This window comes from Ranitomeya imitator, chromosome 5 (genome assembly GCF_032444005.1).
Source record: "Ranitomeya imitator isolate aRanImi1 chromosome 5, aRanImi1.pri, whole genome shotgun sequence".
NCBI classification, from domain to species: Eukaryota; Metazoa; Chordata; class Amphibia; order Anura; family Dendrobatidae; genus Ranitomeya; species Ranitomeya imitator.
The window spans coordinates 664,441,952-664,460,951 of NC_091286.1; the positions used below are offsets into that span (position 1 = coordinate 664,441,952).

At 44.2% G+C, this 19,000-nt stretch overlaps 1 protein-coding gene across 1 annotated transcript in view; it reads left to right on the forward strand.

Annotated features, from left to right (window-relative positions):
• The window catches only part of LOC138638720 (cytochrome P450 2C31-like), a 60,720-nt gene extending 42,346 nt beyond the window's left edge, over nt 1-18,374 (forward strand). Inside the window, exons 3-4 of the mRNA XM_069728245.1 lie at nt 6,762-6,903; nt 18,127-18,374. Coding sequence (XP_069584346.1) covers nt 6,762-6,903; nt 18,127-18,224 — 240 coding nt within the window. The 3' untranslated portion in view covers nt 18,225-18,374. The remainder of the gene's footprint in view (nt 1-6,761; nt 6,904-18,126) is intronic.
• The last annotated feature ends 626 nt before the right edge of the window (nt 18,375-19,000 follow it).

Below are 19,000 nucleotides of genomic sequence, written 5' to 3' on the forward strand. Positions count from 1 at the left end.
CCTATCGAACAGCTCCAATATCAAGGGCAAAGGATACTTATTCTTAACGGTGATGGTGTGAAGACCCCTGTAGTCTATGCATGGACGCAAATCCCCATTCTTCTTCTGCACGAAGAAGAACCCTGCCCCAGCAGGTGACACTGACTTCCTAATGAATCCTCTTGCCAGGTTTTCCTGGATGTACTGTGACATTGCCTCCGTCTCCGGGAGAGATAACGGATAGACTCAACCCCGGGGAGGCTCAGCACCAGGCAAGAGATCAATAGGACAGTCATAGGGGCGATGGGGCGGAAGGGTCTCTGCCGCCTTTTTGGAAAACACATCTGCATAAGACCAATATTGCTTGGGGAGAGAGGATAGATCTGCGGGTACCTCTGTAGTAGCAACCTGAACGCACTCCCTCTGACACCTACCCCCACAAGATTCACCACATCCCAGAATTCTGCCTGAGGACCACTCGATATGAGGAGAGTTGTACTGTAGCCAAGGTACCTCATCAATTCCCTCAGGAATGACGAGCAGAGATATAATCTCCTGATGGGATGGCGACATGGATAGAGTAAAAGGGATGGTCTGGTGTGTTATCTGTGAGGGCAGTGTCGACCCATTCACCACTCGTACCGTTACTGGTTGAGCTAGCATAACCAGGGGTATTGCGTGACATTGGGCGAAGGCAGAAGACATAAAATTGCCCTCCGCCCCAGAATCCATGCAGAGCTCTACCGAGTGGGAGGATGAGCCTATAATAATTGTCCCCTTAAAGGACAATTGGGAGGCAAACGTCACCGTGTCTAGTGTACCTCCACCTACTACCACTAGATGCTGACGTTTCCTCGACCGCTGGAGATATCTGGTGGCAAGACGTTCTGACTGCTGGAAAACATGACAGACCTTAAGTGCACAAGCGGTCCGGGACTTAGATCCCGCTCGTGACACTTCCATGGCTTCATGTGACTCAGGAACCAGGACCAGAGATTCCAGAGGTTTGGCGAAGGTAGGAGCCAGCCGAAACCTCTGCCTACACTGGGCTCGCTCTAACCTCCGCTCGTTAAAATGGAGGTCAATATGAGTAGAGACAGTTATTAACTCCTCCAGTGTGGCAGGAATCTCCCTAGTGGCTAGAGCGTCCTTCACGTGATCAGCCAGCCCCCTCCAAAATATGGGGATAAGGGCTTTATCCGACCACTCCAGCTCAGAAGAAGAAAAAGGGCGGAAGTGGACGGCAAAATGGCTGACCAAGGACTCACCCTGAGTTAATGCCAGCAGTTGGAGCGCCGTATCATGGGTGACTTGAGGTCCTAAAAAGTCCTGTTTCAGAGTGCTCAGGAACAGTGGAGCACTCTGCACCACATGATCGCTACGCTCCCACAGCGGTGAAGCCCATTCCAAGGCCCTGTCCGACAAGAGAGAGACACAATAAATCCCACCTTAGCCCGCTCTGTGGGAAAACATGCAGCCAGGAGCTCGAGGTGAATAGAGCACTGACTCACGAATCCCCTACAAGATTTGCTATCTCCAGAAAATTTTTCTGGCAGTGGGAGGTGAGATAATGTCGGAACAGGGGTGGCAGTGGACAATGTTGCTGCAGCCACGCTAGCAGCCAGTACAGCAACTGCGGTAACATCCACAGCTGAGGTTGAGCTCTCGAGAGACATACCATCCAGCTTCTGGATATACCGCAAGGATTGCTGAATATCTGCCATTTACTAGCCAGACCCTGGCACTAGTAATCTGTTAGGGCTAGCGGAATGCACCGAGTAAATATAGATGTTTTTATTGTTATTGGTGCGTTCGCAGCCCGGGGTCCACCGTGCAGGAGAACCTGCTGCTAGCAAACGGTGGCACTATATGGTGGTATAGAATAACTCAGTTAATTCACCGAGTAGCCGTGATAGCAAAGCACTGTGCCCTGTTAGACTTCACAGAGGCACAGGCTATCTGCCCAAACAGAGAGCAGTCAGTGGTCACGCATGCAAACAAAAATCCTCGCCGGAGGTGCCAGCATTCAGGGGCTTATTTCAGCCGGGTCCCTGAACACACTCTTACGTGACCACACTGGCGCAAAGCACATAACATGGAACAATACTAGCGCATGGCCGTGCGGCCATGCGAGTCTTAAATAGTTGCAGCACGTGCAGGACCTTCCTAGAAGGACCAATGAGAGGCTACCACAAAGCCAGAGTACCTACAGGACCTTCCTGAAAGGACCAATGGACTTATCTGCAGTATCTGACCATGTGACCCTCGATCTCCACTGAGAGATCTTACTCTGATCATGCTCAGAACAAGAAAAGCAGGACTTAGCCCCAGAAGCGTCTGCTCACCGCTGCCCAGCACTGGCTTCAATGGAAGAAGCAGGAAAAGCAGCAGTAACTCTTTGTACAGAGTGGGACTGAGCAAGACGCTGGGACTGACGTCTCCACTGAGCAGGCTCCACTGCAGCAGGAGAAGAATGTGAGACCGCAACGGAGATGGCCCGAGTTTCCCCCTGTGCAGAGGCGGGAACGCGACTCCTAACATTGTGCCTCCCAAAAATCGGAATAAAAAGCGATCAAAAAATGTCATGTGCCTGAAAATGGGACCAATGAAAACGTCAACTTGTCCTGCAAAAAACAAGACCCCACATGACTCAGTGGGCCAAAATATGGATAAATTATAACTCTCAAAATGTGGTGTTGCAAAAACTATTTTTTGCAATAAAAAGCGTCTTTTAGTGTGTGACGGCTGCCAATCATAAAAATCCGCCAAAAAATTATATAAAAGTAAATCAAACCCCCCTTCATCACCCCCTTAGTTAGGGAAAAATAATAAAATGTTAAAAAATTTATTTTTTTCCATTTTCCCATTAGGGTTAGGGTTAGGGCTAGGGTTAGGGCTAGTGTTGGGGTTAGGGCTAGGGTTAGGGTTATGGTTAGGGATAGGGCTAGGGTTAGGGCTAGGGTTGGGTTTAAGGCTAGGATTAGGGTCAGGGTTAGGGCTAGGGTTAGGGCTAGGGTTAGGGTTAGAGCTAGGGTTAGGGTTAGGGCTAGGGTTAGGGCTAGGGTTGGGGTTAGGGTTGGGGCTAAAGTTATGGTTAGGGTTAGGGTTGTGTCTAAAGTTAAGGTTGGGGCTAAAGTTAGGGTTGGGGCTAAAGTTAGGGTTTGGATCACATTTACGGTTGGGATTAGGGTTGGGATTAGGGTTAGGGGTGTGGTTAGGGTTATGGTTGGGATTAGGGTTAGGGGTGTGTTTGGGTTAGGGTTTCAGTTAGAATTGGGGGGTTTCTACTGTTTATGCACATCAGGGGCTCTCCAAACGTGACATGGCATTCGATCTCAATTCCAGCCAATTCTGCGTTGAAAGACTAAAACAGTGCTCCTTCCCTTCCGAGCTCTCCCGTGCACCCAAATAGGGGTTTACCCCAACATATGGAGTATCAGCGTACTCAGGACAAATTGGTCAACAAATTTTGAGGTCCAATTTCTCCTGTCACCCTTGGGAAAATACAAAACCAGGGGCTAAAAAATAATTTTTGTGGAAAAAAAATGATTTTTTATTTTCACGGCTCTGCGTTATAAACTGTAGTGGAACACTTGGGCTTTCAAAGTTCTCACAACACATCTAGATGAGTTCCTTGGGGCATCTAGTTTCCAATATAGGGTTACTTGTGAGGGGTTTCTACTGTTTAGGTACATCAGGGTCTCTGCAAATGCAACGTGACGCCTGCAGACCAATCCATCTAAGTCTGCATTCCAAACGCCGCTCTGTCCCTTCCAAGCTCTGCCATGCGCCCAAACAGTGGTTCCCCCCACATATTGGGTATCAGCGTACTCAGGACAAATTGGACAATAACTTTGGGGTCCAATTTGTCCTGTTACCCTTGGGAAAATTAAAATTTGGGGGCTAAAATATCATTTTCATGGAAAAAAATATATTTTTTATTTTTACGGCTCTGCATTATAAACTGTAGTGAAACACTTGGGGGTTCAAAGTTCTCACAACATATCTAGATAAGTTCCTTTGGGGGTCTAGTTTCCATTATAGGGTTACTTGTGAGGGGTTTCTACTGTTTAGGCACAACAGGGGCTCTGCAAATGCAACGTGATGCCTGCAGACCAATCCATCTAAGTCTGCATTCCAAACGGCGCTCCTTCCCTTTCGAGCTCTGCCATGCGCCGAAACAGTGGTTCCCCCCACATATTGGGTATCGGCGTACTCAGAACAAATTTTAAAACAACTTTTGGGGTCCAATTTGTCCTGTTACCCTTGGGAAAATAAATATTTTGGGGCTAAAATATCATTTTCGTGAAAAAAAAAAATATTTTTTATTTTCATGCCTCTGCCTTATAAACTGTAGTGAAACACTTGGGGGATTAAAGTTCTCACAACACATCTAGATAAGTTCCTTTGGGGGTCTAGTCTCCAATATGGGGTCATTTGTGGGGGGTTTCCACTGTTTAGGCACATCAGGAGCTCTCCAAACGCGACATGGGTTCCAATCTCAATTCCAGCAAATTTTGCATTGTAAAGTCAAATGGCGCTCCTTCCCTTCCGAGCTCTGCCATGCGCCCAAACAGTGGATTACCCCCACACACAGGGTATCAGCGTACTCATGACAAATTGCACAACAACTTTTGCGGTCAAATTTGTCCTGTCACCCTTGGAAAAATAAAAAATTGGGGGCAAAAAATCATTTTTTTTTTTTTTTTAAATGATTTTATTTTACGGCTCTACATTATAAACTTCTGTGAAGCACTTGGAGGTTCAAAGTGCTCACCACACATCTAGATTAGTTCCTTATAGGGTCTATTTTCCAAAATGGTGTCACTTGTGTTGGGTTTCCACTGTTTAGGTACATCAGGGGCTCTCCAAACGCAACATGGTGTCCGATCTCAATTCCAGCAAATTTTGCATTGAAAAGTCAAATGGCGCTCCTTCCCTTCTGAGCTCTGCCATGTGCCCAAACAATGGTTTACCCCAACATTTGGGGTATCGGCATACTCAGGATAAATTGTACAACGACTTTTGTGGTCCAATTTCTCCTGTTACCCTTGTTAAAATAAAATAAATTGGATCTGAAGTAAAAATTTTGTGAAAAAAAAATGTTCAATTTTTTTTAAACATTCCAAAAATTCCTGTGAAGCACCTGAAGGGTTAATAAACTTTTTGAATGTGGTTTTGAGTAGTTTGATGGGTGCAGTTTTTAGAATGATGTCACTTTTGGGCATTTTCTGTCATATAAACCCCTCAAAGTCACTTCAAGTGTGAGGTGGTCCCTAAAAAACATGGTTTTGCAAATTTTGTTGTAAAAATGAGAAATCGCTGGTCAACTTTTAACCTTTATAACTCCCTAACAAAAAAAAATTAATGTTTCCAAAGTTGTGCTAATGTAAAGCAGACATGTAGGAAATGTTGCTTATTAACTAAATTATGTGATATATCTCAAATTTAAGGGCATAAAAACTAAAAGTTTGAAAATTGCTAAATTTTCACAATTTTCGCCAAATTTCCATTTTTTTACAAATAAATGCAAGTCGAAGAAATTTTACCACTATCATAAAGTACAATATGTCTCGAGAAAACAGTCTCAGAATCACCAGGGTCCGTTGAAGCTTTCAGAGTTATGACATCATAAAGTGACAGTGGTCAGAATTGTAAAAATTGGCCCTGTCACTTAGGTGAAAACAGGCTTCGGGGTGAAGGGGTTAAAGTCTGGTCCCTTACTGTATGACGTTAATAACAGAATAATTTTTTGTGGCCTGTGGATCTTCCTCTACAGTTTATTTTCAACCAAACAAAAGACAAAGTGTGATACGGCGAGTTGTCTAACTTTTTGCAAGTGAAAAATTATGTAAATTATATAAATTTGTAATGGTAATACCAAATGTGTATAGGCTTTGGTGTTGTCTGTTCTATTGCTTTACTACAAGTATCATAAAAATGTCAACTATATATATATTTTTTTTTTTTCTGCTACTGCATTCTGAGACCCATACATTTTTCATTTTTCTTTGACATTGACAGGTGGGGAGAAATAAGTTCTATTGACATATAGTTTTTTTTTTAACACAAACTAACCCTCAGTTTTTGGCTTTGTTATGGTATTCTTAGGCCAAGTGCTGTGTCATTTAGATTGCACTTTGCAGTCCATTTTGGTTGGATGAGTTCCCTATATGAATTTTTTCATTGCTTACGATTTGTGAACAATAAAATATTTTATTTAATGAAAAATAAAACATTTATGTTTAATTTATTTATTTTCTAAACCTTATTCAGCTGCATTAGCAGCCTTAAAGGGAATCTGTCAGCAGGTTTTTGCTAGGTAATCTGATGAGAATATGAGATAGGGGTAAAAACACAGAATTTCATGATGTGTCACTTATAAGGCAGCGTGCTGTTGTTTACTTACAGGGAAGGTTTTATCACCAGGACATTATCATTGCTGTGATTAGCTGGTAGTGTGAGCACTGGCCTGACTCCGCCCCTCCTGTGATAAGCTCACATTCAGTAGGCAATGTAAATACTGAGCATGGTGGAGGTGGGGTTAGCTGTGGTGGAGGTGAGGGCAGCTTTCTCAGCTTTGCTTCACACTTAACTCTGATTGTGTAAGAACCTCTACACCCAGTAAACGAAGTGGATATTTAGATTTAAGGTCTCTGCCTACATTTTGCTCCTCTCAGAAGAGGTAGCAAAAACTTGTTGACAAATTCCCTTTAAATAAATAAAGCCCAAGGAGGGAAGTCCCAATTAAATATGACTTACGCAAATGTTGAACCTTTCAGGGAATCCAGGTGATCCCACTGCTGACCTCCGTACTTTATGATAAGAATCACTTTGTAAAAGCCGACGAGTTCTACCCAGAACACTTTTTGGATTCCTGTGGAAAGTTTGTAAGGAATGAAGCGTTCATGCCTTTTTCTGCCGGTGAGTTATTCTTTTATCACTTTGGAGGAGAGATGAGAGCAAATAAGAACATTTCTCCATCATCACATTCACTAAATTAATAGAAATGTTTTATAAATAGTGTTGAGCGATACCTTCCGATATTTGAAAGTATCGGTATCGGATAGTATCGGTCGATATCCCAAAAATATCGGATATCGCCGATACCGATCCCTGATACCAATGCAAGTCAATGGGAAACAAATATCGGAAGTGATCCTGGATGGTTCACAGGGTCTCAATGAGAGGAAACTGTCCTTCAGGCCCTGGGATCTATATTCATGTAAAAAATAAAGAATAAAAATAAAAAATATGGATATACTCACCCCTCCGACGAACCCTGGCTGTCACCGCTGCAAGCGTCTGCCTCCGTTCCTAAGAATTGGGCCGGGGACACACACAACGTATAAAAAAACGGTCCGTTTTTGACGGACGAGAATCGCACAAATGTTACCAAAACAGTGATCCGTGTGCAGTGCGAGGATGCGATTTTCTCGCATCAAATGATCCGTGTGACATCAGTGTGACATCCGTGTGACATCCGTATGGTGAGATTTTCTCACACACTTGCAAAATGAGCAAATAATGGCTGAGCCTTTCCTGTCACCTGCCCAATGCCTGAGAGTTTCTCGCAAGTCGCACTGATGGTCCGTGTGCTGTGCTATTTTTTCTCACCCCCATAGACTTTCAGTGGCGATTCTCGGCCGAGAAACGCTGACAATCGCAGCATGCTGCGATTTCACTCGGATCCTGAATACAGCCGAGAAAATATCGGATGATGGGAGCTGCCCCATAGATTAACATTGGGACGAGTGCTATGCGATTTTTTATCGCATTGCACTCGTCCGTATTACGGGCTAGTGTGACCCCGGCCTTGCAGAGAGTGAAGGACCTTCGATGACGTTGCGGACAGGTGACCGCTCACGTGACCGCGACGTCATCGAAGGTCGTTCACTCACTGCATTCTTAGGAACGGAGGCAGACGCTTGCAGCGGTGACAGCCAGGGTTCGTCGGAGGGGTGAGTATATCCATATTTTTTATTTTTATTCTTTATTTTTTACATGAATATGGATCCCAGGGCTGCACACGCCGAAAATAACTGGGAACTTATAGGAACTTCCGATTCCCGATATCACAAAAATATCGGAACTCGGTATCGGAATTCCGATACAGAAAATATCGACCGATACCCGATATTTTGTTATGATCTGGTGGTTTAGGAACAACATGGGACAAGCTCTGAAGGAGGTGGTATCTATAATGACCGCAAACCCTGAACCTAGCAGCGCAACTAATAATAGCCGTGGGGGGTACCTGACGCTCCCTAGACCCCTCGGCACAGCCTAAGATCTAACTTCCCCTAAAGATGGAAACAGGAAACCTATCTTGCCTCAGAGAAAATCCCCAAAGGATAGATAGCCCCCCACAAATATTGACGGTGAGAGGAGGGGAAAATAACATACGCAGAAATGAAATCAGATTTTAGCATAGAAGGCCATACTAGCTAGATAGATAGGACAGGAAATGATACTGTGCGGTCAGTATAAAAACTACAAAAAAATCCACACAGAGTTTACAAAAATCTCCACACCTGACTAAAGGTGTGGAGGGTAAATCTGCTTCCCAGAGCTTCCAGCTAACAGAAAAAATCCATACTGACAAGCTGGACAAAATATAGAATGCACAGAACAATAAGTCCACAACATGTGGACTGAAATGAGCAAAGCCAGGACTTATCTTTGCTGAACTGGTCAGGAAACCAGGGAAATCCAAGCAGAGATGTGAATCCAGCCAGGAAACATTGACAAGTGGCACTGGCTGAAGGGAAGAGCCAGGAATAAAAGCCGAGCAGAAAGACAATTAGTGGAAGCAGCTGCAGACTACTAAATCTAGGGAGCAGCCATTCCACTTAAAACCACCGGAGGGAGCCCAAGAGCAGAACTCACAAAAGTGCCACTTACAACCACCGGAGGGAGCCCAAGAGCGGAATTCACAACAGTACCCCTCCTTGAGGAGGGGTCACCGAACCCTCACCAGAGCCCCCAGGCCGATCAGGATGAGCCAAATGAAAAGCACGAACCAAATCGGCGGCATGGACATCGGAGGCAACAACCCAAGAATTATCCTCCTGGCCATAACCCTTCCACTAGACAAGATACTGAAGCCTCTGCCTCGAAAAACGAGAATCCAAAATTTTCTCAACCTCATATTCCAACTCTCCCTCAACCAACACCGGGGCAGGAGGTTCAACCGAGGGAACAACGGGCACCACATATCTCCGCAACAAAGATCTATGGAAAACATTATGAATGGCAAAAGAGGCTGGAAGAGCCAAACGAAAAGATACCGGATTGATAATTTCAGATATCTTATAAGGACCAATAAACCGAGGCTTAAACTTAGGGGAAGAAACCTTCATAGGAACATGACGAGAAGACAACCAAACCAAATCCCCCACACGAAGCCGGGGACCAACACATCGACGGCGGTTAGCAAAACGTTGAGCCTTTTCCTGAGACAAAGTCAAATTGTCCACCACATGAGTCCAAATCTGCTGCAGCCTATCAACCACAGAATCCACACCAGGATAATCAGAAGGCTCAACCTGCCCCGAAGAAAAACGAGGATGAAAACCAAAATTACAAAAGAAAGGCGAAACCAAAGTAGCCGAACTAGCCCGATTATTAAGGGCAAACTTGGCAAACGGCAAGAAAGACACCCAATCATCCTGATCAGCAGACACAAAGCATCTCAAATAGGTCTCCAAGGTCTGATTAGTTCGCTCAGTTTGGCCATTAGTCTGAGGATGAAACGCCGAAGAAAAAGACAAATCAATGTCCATCCTAGCGCAAAAGGACCGCCAAAACCTAGAGACAAACTGAGAACCTCTTCAAGATAGAAGGGACAGCGCACCAGTCGGGTGTTTTAAGGTCCAAAAATCTTTATTCCAGCCATAGTAAACAGCAACGTTTCGACCGTACAATCGGTCTTTTTCAAGCATACACCAAAGTGTTTGGGGCCGTCTTAAATAGTGTGGACACCACGCAGGGAGCCAATCACCATTATAGACCCACCCCCTTAACCATATACTATATACAAACAATAAAAACAGTCCCAAACGGGACATCAAACATATGTGCATTATTTAAAACTAAATCATCGCTGCATGCATACATGCCTCTAATAGCGTACAGTAGTCTAAAAGTAAGTTGTTCATCTTCTGATTGTCTTACGAATATGTGCTGCTTATCCATCTCCATAGTAGCGAAACACCAATAGGGGACACTTCCTGTGTATTCCTGCCCATTCATGTCCATTGGCGCCATATTCCACCTTCAACCAATCTGTTTAACTGATATATTTTATGTGGCACTGCACCACCAATAAGGTTGAATCTATCAAAAGGAGTATACTCGTCCTCATATATCTCAGATACTCATAGGGTCTGCACACTTACCGGCAGACGCGGGCTTCCGTCATGGAGTGCAGGCGTCAGCGCTCAGCGTCATAGCCACGCCCCGTCACATGATCGGGACGGAGCTGCAGCCAGACACGAGGCACCTCTGCAGCACCTCCCGCCGGTCCCACGTGACTGCTTTCAGCGTTGGTAACCCAGGAGACAGCAGCGCATAGAATCTCATAGAATATGGCAGATTCGGGCATCCGTAATGAAGTGCAAACGTCTGCGCCCTACGTCATCGCCACGCCCCATCTCATAAATGGGATGAAGCTGCAGCTCAACGCAAGGCACTTCTGTAGCACCTCCCATCGGACTCTCATGACTACCTTAGACGTCAGTAACCACGGAAATATCAGCACATAATAATAGAGTCCGCACTCGTTCTTAGTCAACTCTCTTAGCATTGAGCAAAAGATAATAGGATTACATATTACAATGATATAGATATAAATCAATCAGATACACATAGCGTAAAACTCATTAATCCCATCTACACATCACAAGTGTTAGAAGAAGATATACAGCGCATCTCTATAGAGGCAAATACATACAAGACAGCACAACAGATGGTACAAGAGATGGGACAGTCGGAGAAAATAAATAATAAATCAAAAATATGCATTTTAACCTGTATATTGTAATATAGCGTGCTAGATGAGCACTCCAATCTCATTCTAAATCTTATTGCATAGTGCGCCGACTGTCTCATCCAGTGTCCATCTGAAAGAGCAAAAAAAGAAATTATATAAAAATACATATAAATGTATGGTATTTTAAAACAATACAGATGCCATATTCGGGAGGGGAGCAGGGTATATATATTCCAATCATCTAGGGGTACATATATGCCGGTTGTATTCTAGATTCAAACCCCTAGGTTGTAATGTACCTAGCGTATATATCCATCTCATTTCTTTAGCTTTAAGTATCCCTAATCTGTCTCCACTAGTGTTGAGCATTCCGATACCGCAAGTATCGGGTATCGGCCGATACTTGCTGTATCGGAATTCCGATACCGAGATCCGATATTTTTGTGATATCGGGTATCGGTATCGGATCAACAGGGATGTGTAAAATAAAGAATTAAAAAAAAAAATATTGATATGCTCACCTCTCCGGCGGCCCCTGGACATCATGCGGCTAACCTGGAGGCTTCTTTGTTTAAAAAGCGCGCCTTTTGGACCTGGGAATGACGTCCCGGGTTCTGATTGGTCGCGTGCCGCCCATGTGACCGGCACGCGACCAATCAGAAGCCGTGACGTCATTCGCAGGTCCTCAATTCCTAGAATTAGCAGTTTTGTGAATGAGAATGACGTCGCGGCTTCTGATTGGCCGCGTGCCGCCCATGTGACCGGCACGCGGCCAATCAGAAGCCGCGACATCATTCTCATTCACAAAACTCCTAAGTCTAGGAATTGAGGACCTGCGAATGACGTCACGGCTTCTGATTGGTCGCGTGCCGGTCACATGGGCGGCACGCGGCCAATCAGAAGCCGCGACGTCATTCTCATTCACAAAACTGCTAATTCTAGGAATTGAGGACCTGCGAATGACGTCACGGCTTCTGATTGGTCGCGTGCCGGTCACATGGGCGGCACGCGACCAATCAGAACCCGGGACGTCATTCCCAGGTCCTAAAGGCGCGCATTTTAAACAAAGAAGCCTCCCGGTTAGCAGCGTGAAGTCCAGGGGCCGCCGGAGAGGTGAGTATATCAATATTTTTTATTTTAATTCTTTATTTTACACATCCCTATGGATCCCAGGGCCTGAAGGAGAGTTTCCTCTCCTTCAGACCCTGGGAACCATGAGAATACCTTCCGATACTTGATGTCCCATTGACTTGTATTGGTATCGGATATCGGTATCGGCGATACCCGATATTTTTCGGGTATCGGCCGATACTATCCGATACCGATACTTTCAAGTATCGGACAGTATCGCTCAACACTAGTCTCCACCCCTTCTCAAAACCGGAACACTATCAATAACTCTGAATCTCAACTGATTCACTAGATGCTTATTGTCTAAAAAATGTTTCGGAACCGGTAGCTCAGTAAGGCCCGTTCTGATAGTACTTTTATGTTTCCCTATGCGGGTCATCACTTCAGTGGTTGTCTCCCCGATGTACACCAGTCCGCAGGGGCAAGTTATCATATAAATGACATAAGTGGACGCACAGGTGTATCTCTCTTTAATCTGGAATTTCTTCCCAGTGTGCGGATGGCAAAATGAATCCCCTTTAAGTAAGTTATTGCAACAAGTGCAACCCAGGCAAGGAAAATTTCCAATCCTAGGTGCGCTCAAAGTGCGTTGACTATTTATTTCTGATGTTCCAAAATCGGATTTCACTAGTTTGTCTCCTAAATTTTTACCCCTCCTATAGGACATCATTGGGATGGATTTGAAACTTGATATCTGGGTTAGACCTTGTTGTAAAAGGGTCCAATGTTTCTTAATGACACCACTTATTTTATTGCTTATCGGACTATAGGTGGAGACAAACGGTATCCTATCGCAGGCTTGTTTTTTAAAAGATTTTTTCCTAATGCTTTCTCGTGAGGAGTTGAGAGCTTTAATCTTAAATTCATTAACATTATTAGCAGGGTACCCTCTTTGTACAAATTTTGAGCACATTTCGTCTAATCTCAAATTCACCATATGTTCATCAGATACTATCCTGCGTACTCTCAATAATTGACTCCATGGGAGTGAGTCAATCATTCCTCTAGGATGGTTGCTGTCATAGAGCAGCAAACTGTTCCTGTCTGTTTCTTTTACAAATAAATCTGTCCTCAGCTTATTCCTTTCTTTATAAACCAAGGTATCCAGAAATTGTATTTGAGCAATTGAACTCATCAGAGTGAACTGCAATTCTGAATAAACTCCATTTAGATAATTGTGGAAGGATTCTAAATCACTCTGGCTACCCTTGATAGTGTTCCGGTTTTGAGAAGGTGTGGAGACAGATTAGGGATACTTAAAGCTAAAGAAATGAGATGGATATATACGCTAGGTACATTACAACCTAGGGGTTTGAATCTAGAATACAACCGGCATATATGTACCCCTAGATGATTGGAATATATATACCCTGCTCCCCTCCCGAATATAGCATCTGTATTGTTTTAAAATACCATACATTTATATGTATTTTTATATAATTTCTTTTTTTGCTCTTTCAGATGGACACTGGATGAGACAGTCGGCGCACTATGCAATAAGATTTAGAATGAGATTGGAGTGCTCATCTAGCACGCTATATTACAATATACAGGTTAAAATGCATATTTTTGATTTATTATTTATTTTCTCCGACTGTCCCATCTCTTGTACCATCTGTTGTGCTGTCTTGTATGTATTTGCCTCTATAGAGATGCGCTGTATATCTTCTTCTAACACTTGTGATGTGTAGATGGGATTAATGAGTTTTACGCTATGTGTATCTGATTGATTTATATCTATATCATTGTAATATGTAATCCTATTATCTTTTGCTCAATGCTAAGAGAGTTGACTAAGAACGAGTGCGGACTCTATTATTATGTGCTGATATTTCCGTGGTTACTGACGTCTAAGGTAGTCATGAGAGTCCGGTGGGAGGTGCTACAGAAGTGCCTTGCGTTGAGCTGCAGCTTCATCCCATTTATGAGATGGGGCGTGGCGATGACGTAGGGCGCAGACGTTTGCACTTCATTACGGATGCCCGAATCTGCCATATTCTATGAGATTCTATGCGCTGCTGTCTCCTGGGTTACCGACGCTGAAAGCAGTCACGTGGGACCGGCGGGAGGTGCTGCAGAGGTGCCTCGCATCTGGCTGCAGCTCCGTCTCGATCATGTGACGGGGCGTGGCTATGACGCTGAGCGCTGACGCCTGCACTCCATGACGGAAGCCCGCGTCTGCCGGTAAGTGTGCGGACCCTATGAGTATCTGAGATATATGAGGACAAGTATACTCCTTTTGATAGATTCAACCTTATTGGTGGTGCTGTGCCACATAAAATATATCAGTTAAACAGATTGGTTGAAGGTGGAATATGGCGCCAATGGACATGAATGGGCAGGAATACACAGGAAGTGTCCCCTATTGGTGTTTTGCTACTATGGAGATGGATAAGCAGCACATATTCGTAAGACAATCAGAAGATGAACAACTTACTTTTAGACTACTGTACGCTATTAGAGGCATGTATGCATGCAGCGATGATTTAGTTTTAAATAATGCACATATGTTTGATGTCCCGTTTGGGACTGTTTTTATTGTTTGTATATAGTATATGGTTAAGGGGGTGGGTCTATAATGGTGATTGGCTCCCTGCGTGGTGTCCACACTATTTAAGACGGCCCCAAACACTTTGGTGTATGCTTGAAAAAGACCGATTGTATGGTCGAAACGTTGCTGTTTACTATGGCTGGAATAAAGATTTTTGGACCTTAAAACACCCGACTGGTGCGCTGTCCCTTCTATCTTGAAGCTGTTACTATATCCAGGAAGGGTTCCCTGGACGTGGAACGAGCGCCTTAAGAAAGTGAGTGCTGTCAGCCTTCTTTTACTTTATAAACTGAGAACCTCTGTCAGACACAATATTCTCAGGAATGCCATGCAAACAAACCACATGCTGAAAAAACAACGGAACCAAATCAGAGGAGGAAGGCAACTTAGGCAAAGGTACCAAATGGACCATTTTAGAGAACCGGTCACAAACCACCCAGATAACAAAAATCTTCTGGGAAACAGGAAGATCCGAAATAAAATCCATGGAAATATGCGTCCAGGGCCTCTCAGGGATCGGCAAAGGCAAAAGCAACCCACTAGTGCGGGAACAGCAAGGCTTGGCCCGGGCGCAAGTCCCACAGGACTGCACAAAAGCACGCACATCCCGCGACAAGGAAGGCCACCAAAAGGACCTAGCAACCAAATCTCTGGTACCAAAAATCCCAGGATGACCAGCCAACACTGAACAATGAACCTCAGAAATTACCCTACTTGTCCATCTATCAGGAACAAACAGCTTCCCCACAGGACAGTGATCAGGTTTATCAGCCTGAAATTCCTGAAGCACCCACCGCAAATCAGGGGAGATGGCAGAAAGAATCACCCCTTCCTTAAGAATGCCAACCGGCTCAAGGACTCCAGGAGAATCAGGCAAAAAACTCCTAGAGAGGGCATCAGCCTTTACATTCTAAGAACCCGGAAGATACGAGACCACAAAATCAAAACGGGAGAAAAACAGGGACCATCGAGCCTGTCTAGGGTTCAGCCGCTTGGCCGACTCGAGGTAAATCAGATTCTTATGATCAGTCAAGACCACGATGCGGTGTTTGGCTCCCTCAAGCCAATGTCGCCACTCCTCAAATGCCCACTTCATAGCCAACAACTCACGATTGCCGACGTCATAATTGCGCTCCGCAGGCGAAAACTTTCTGGAAAAAAAAGCACATGGTTTCATCAAAGAACCATCAGAATTCCTCTGAGACAAAACGGCCCCTGCCCCAATCTCAGAAGCATCAACCTCAACCTGAAAAGGAAGAGAAACATCCGGCTGACGCAACACAGGGGCAGAAGTAAATCGGCGTTTAAGCTCCCGAAAGGCCTCAACAGCCTCAACAGACCAATTCGTCACATCAGCGCCTTTTTTCGTCAAATCAGTAAGAGGCTTAACCACACTGGAAAAGTTGGCAATGAAACGGCGATAGAAATTAGCAAAGCCCAAAAATTTCTGAAGGCTCTTCACAGATGTGGGTTGAATCCAGTCATGAATGGCTTGGACCTTCACAGGATCCATTTCCATAGACGAGGGAGAAAAAATAAAACCCATAAAAGAGACCTTCTGAACTCCGAATAGGCACTTAGACCCCTTCACAAATAAAGCATTATCACGAAGGATCTGGAATACCATCCTGACCTGCTTCAGATGAGACTCCCAATCATCGGAAAAAATCAAAATATCATCCAAATATACAACCATGAATTTATGAAGATAATTGCGGAAAATATCATGCATGAAAGATTGGAACACAGATGGAGCATTAGAGAGCCCGAATTGCATCACAAGGTATTCAAAATGGCCTTCGGGCGTATTAAATGCAATTTTCCATTCGTCACCCTGTTTAATACGAACAAGATTATATGCCCCTCGAAGGTCAATCTTAGTAAACCAACTAGCCCCCTTAATCAGAGCAAACAAATCAGAAAGCAAAGGCAAGGGGTATTGGAATTTGACCGTGATCTTATTAAGAAGACGATAATCTATACAGGGTCTCAAGGAGCCATCCTTCTTAGCAACAAAAAAGAAACCCGCTCCCAATGTTGATTAAGAGGGCCAAATATCCCCCTTCTCCAAAGACTCCTAACATAACTCCGCATGGTGGCATGCTCTGGCACAGACAGATTGAAAAGTCGGCCCTTAGGGAACTTGCAACCAGGAATCAAGTTAATAGCACAATCACAGTCCCTGTGCAGTGGAAGGGAACTGGACTTGGGCTCATCAAATACATCCTGGAAATCCGACAAAAACTCAGGGACCTCAGAAGAGGGGGAAGAGGAAATTGACATCAAAGGAACGTCACTATGTACCCATTGACAACCCCAACTAGTCACAGACATAGTTTTCCAATCCAGCACCGGATTATGTTCCTGTAACCGTGGAAAACCCAGTACAACAACATCATGCAGGTTATGCAACACCAGAAAACGCCAATCTTCCTGATGTGCTGGGGCCATGTACATAGTCATCTGCGTCCAGTACTGAGGTTTATCCTTGGCCAAGGGTGTAGCATCAATACCCCTCAAAGGAATAGGGCTCTGCAAAGGCTGCAAGGAAAAACCACAGCGCCTGGCGAATTCTAAGTCCATTAAATTCAGGGCAGCGCCTGAATGCACAAATGCCATGACAGAAAAGGACGACAATGAGCAAATCAGGGTCACAGATAAGAGAAATTTAGGCTGTATAATACTAATGGTAACAGACCTAGCGACTCTCTTAGTACGCTTAGGGCAATCAGAGATAACATGAGCAGAATCACCACAGTAAAAATACAGCCTACTATGACGTCTGAATTCCTGCCGTTCTGTTCTAGTCAAAATCCTATCACATTGCATAGGCTCAGGACTCTGCTCAGAGGACACTGCCATATGGTGCACAGCTTTGCGCTCGCGCAGACGCCGATCAATCTGAATGGCTAGAGACATAGATTCGCTCAAACCGGCAGGCGTAGGGAAGCCCACCATAACATCTTCAAGGGCTTCAGAAAGACCTTTTCTGAAAATTGCAGCCAGAGCCTCCTCATTCCATTTAGTGAGCACAGACCATTTTCTAAATTTCTGGCAGTATAATTCTGCCGCTTCCTGACCTCGACACAGGCCAACAGGGTTTTTTCTGCATGATCCACAGAATTAGGTTCGTCATACAATAATCCGAGCGCTTGAAAAAATGCATCTACATTCAATATGGCCAATAATCTTCTCCCTATGAGGCTGTACCATGAGGGTACATTTATGATTTATGTGGGCTATGCTTTGGGAAAATGTAAGAATCTGAATGGAGACAGTTTCTTCCTTTTGGGGAATCTGTGTGAGGTGAGGATGGTTGTGCCTCCATATCTAAATTTTGAGTTGACATTTATCAGATTGAAATCTTACAATTTTGTTAGAACAACCTATTTTGAAATGATATATTATCTTTTGCTTTAGCCATGGATCAATATAAACTTTTCATCCTTTTCCACATATTTCATTGCTGTAGGTAAGAGAAGTTGCGCTGGAGAAAATTTGGCTAAAATCGAGCTGTACCTGTTCTTCTGCAGAACTTCACGTTTAAGGCTCCTCCTGGGGCTACACTAGACCTGACTCCAGCCATTGGATTCACAACCGGTCCAGTGCCTTACAAGATGTGTGCTATTCCTCGTGTGTGAACACTTTGTCACCTACACTGAAAAACCTTAAAATGTTCCCTGTGAAAACAAGTTATCCACAGATTAAGTGATCATTGATTAATTGGGGGTGGGCAGGGCTCCTGCCACTGGGAACCACAACCCTTAGCAGAATGGGGCACTGAAGCTAAAGTAATTGTTGTAATCAAGAATTAAGCAACAACATTGATATAATTTTAAAGATCTATTAAATAAAATGTATTATTTTACATGTAAATCCATCGCATTTATAGCCACCTGATGAGCAATAGACGTGTATAATGATACTACATTGCACCCAAACTATGAATATTGAGAGGACCATTTCAGGTAATGTAAAATATGTAAAATGTCACCCGTGTCCTTAATGAGGCCTGGGACTCTCTGGACTAGAGGTTACAGGAGAGAATCGAGCCACTCTGCCAGTCTCTCACCAAGTGACTCAATACCAGATGAGAGTTCATTAATTGGTGGGAACCTCAGCCAATAGCAGAAGAGGACACTTCTATCCTTGTTAGAATAGATCTGTAATGTGTACACACGACCATGTCTCCATGAACTCCCTATTGGGCTGCGAGAGCTGCTCTTGGCGCCATAGAGAATGACTAGAGCAGTAGTTGGGAAATTGAACTGATGCATCATATTGTAATGGGGATAATATAACAAAACTGTCAAATTCAGAATTCAAAAGATTCACTCTTCTCTTGT